The sequence below is a fragment of the Alligator sinensis genome, unplaced genomic scaffold (assembly GCF_000455745.1).
Source record: "Alligator sinensis unplaced genomic scaffold, ASM45574v1 scaffold91_2, whole genome shotgun sequence".
Classification (NCBI taxonomy): Eukaryota; Metazoa; Chordata; order Crocodylia; family Alligatoridae; genus Alligator; species Alligator sinensis.
The window spans coordinates 528,916-530,974 of record NW_005842529.1 but is presented as its reverse complement, the minus strand read 5'-3'; the positions used below and the strand labels follow the sequence as shown (position 1 = coordinate 530,974).

The 2,059-nt window shown below is 41.2% G+C and overlaps 1 protein-coding gene across 1 annotated transcript in view; it reads left to right on the top strand.

Moving 5' to 3' along the window:
* LRP6 (LDL receptor related protein 6) overlaps positions 1-2,059 on the top strand; it is a 184,686-nt gene that overhangs the window by 99,223 nt on the left and 83,404 nt on the right. The window contains exon 3 of the mRNA XM_006031797.3: positions 1,602-1,798. Within this exon, the coding sequence (XP_006031859.1) occupies positions 1,602-1,798 (197 nt within the window). The remainder of the gene's footprint in view (positions 1-1,601; positions 1,799-2,059) is intronic.

The window sequence follows — 2,059 nt, the reverse complement described above, 5'->3', positions numbered from 1 at the left end:
CTTTCCCTTTCTTAAAGATGGGCACTCCTTCTCTTTCTTAAAGATATTTGCACTGTTGCAGTTATCTGGGACCTCATCCAACTGTCATGAGTTTTCAAACAATGGCCAGCAGCTCTGCAATCCCATCAGCCAACTCCCTCAGCACCCTCATGTGCAATGCATCTGGCCCCATGGACTTGTACTTGTCCAGCTTTTCTACATAGTTCCTAACCTATTCTTTCACTACTGTTAGCTGTTCAGCTCCTCCCCAACATGCTGCCAGGTTCAGTAGTCTGGGAGCTGACTTTGCCTGTGAAGACTGAGGTAAAAAAGGCATTTAGTACTTCAGCCTTTTCTGCATCCTCTGTCACTAGGTTGCCTCCCCCATTCAATAAGGGACCCACACTTTCCCTGATTTTTCTCTTATTGCTGATATACTTGTAGAAACTCTCCTTTTTACCTTCCATATCCTTTGCTAGCTGCAACTCCAGTTGCCCTTTGGCCTTTCTGATTTCATCCCTGAATGCCCAAGCAATACACTTGTACTGCTCCCTAGTCATTTGTTTAAGTCTCCACTTCTTGTAAGCTTCCTTTTTGTGTTTACCTCACTGAAGAGTTCCCTGTTAAGCCAAGCTGGTGTTCTCTCATACTTGCTAGTCTTCCTGCTCATGAGGGCGGTTTGTTCCTGTGCCCTCAGTAAGATTTCTTCAAAGTAAAACCAGCTTTCCTGTCCTCCTTTCCCCTGCAGAGTGGCCTCCCAGGAGATACTAATCATCAGTTCCCTGAGTAAGTCAAAGTCTGTTTTTCTGAAGTCCAGGGTCTTCCTTTCCTTGTGATCTTGAACTCAGTCGTCTTATGGTTGCTGTTGCCCAAGCTTCCATCCACTTCTACATTTCCCACCAATTAATAGCAAATGCCAGGTCTGAAGACTGGCAACATGGAAACCAATGTGGCCACCTTGCTAAGAAATGTCATTACTAGTGAGGAAGCTCAGTAGAAGACACTGCTAATGGTCCAGTTTTAAGAAGTTAAAACAACCATTCTTAATAAATTATTATAATTTTAATTTTAGTATTTAAACACTTAAATTAACTGTATGACACTACAGCAAATATGTAAATTATAAATCCGGAAGAGACGGATCATCCTCATGTTTGGTAACTGGATTTAATTCTGCATCAATTCTAAGTCTGTGTTAAGGTTGGAAGTGACTGAAATTATTTACTTGCAGGTTACAGTCTAGCCTCTGTGGCATGACTTGCAATTACGCTCTGTCCTTATTTGGATTTTGTGCTGTACAAATACTAGACTAGTAGTATCAAGAAATAGTTTTGGAGCTTGATACACATAAAAGCTAGCAGCTCATGATTTTCTGAACATCAGTAAAATGGCCTATGCCAGTAGAATAGTTCTCCCAGGTCTAGAAATGGATCCTTCATGTCAGACACATTGTAGATGTATTTTTTTCCATGGATAGACAGAAAACTCTGGTCTTCAGTGCTGTCAGTGTAAAACTTTTTAAAATAAATGTTACCTTCACTTGAAAATGTAAAAAAGCAAAAGAAAACCGTAGCACTTTTAATCATGTCTGAACATGTCCATAACTCTTTGAACTCTATTAGGCAAGCAGTGGTTAAAGGCTCCCTTCCACATCCTTTTGCTTTGACGTTGTTTGGAGACATGCTGTACTGGACTGACTGGAATACACATTCTATCCTGGCCTGCAACAAGTACTCGGGGGAGGACCTCCACGAAGTACATTCAAACATCTTTTCGCCAATGGACATCCATGCTTTTAACCAGCAGAGGCAGCCAAATGGTAAGCTGCCTTTCCTTGTTTTCTGACTGCAACTTGGAATTGATTTGTAGAAGTCTTTAATACATCTTTCTGTCTAGTAGTGGCAGGAAAGTTAAGGGAGCTGGGTGATGCAATGATTTCCAAAGCAGAAAATTGAGGGGAAGATCCAAAGGGGCACAGAGTATTCTTTATTTTTTTCTTTAACATCCATTAAATGTCTTCCCTTCCTCCTCCACCTCCTCCTCCTCTGGTATAGTGATACCATGTTGTATTATTCCTCTT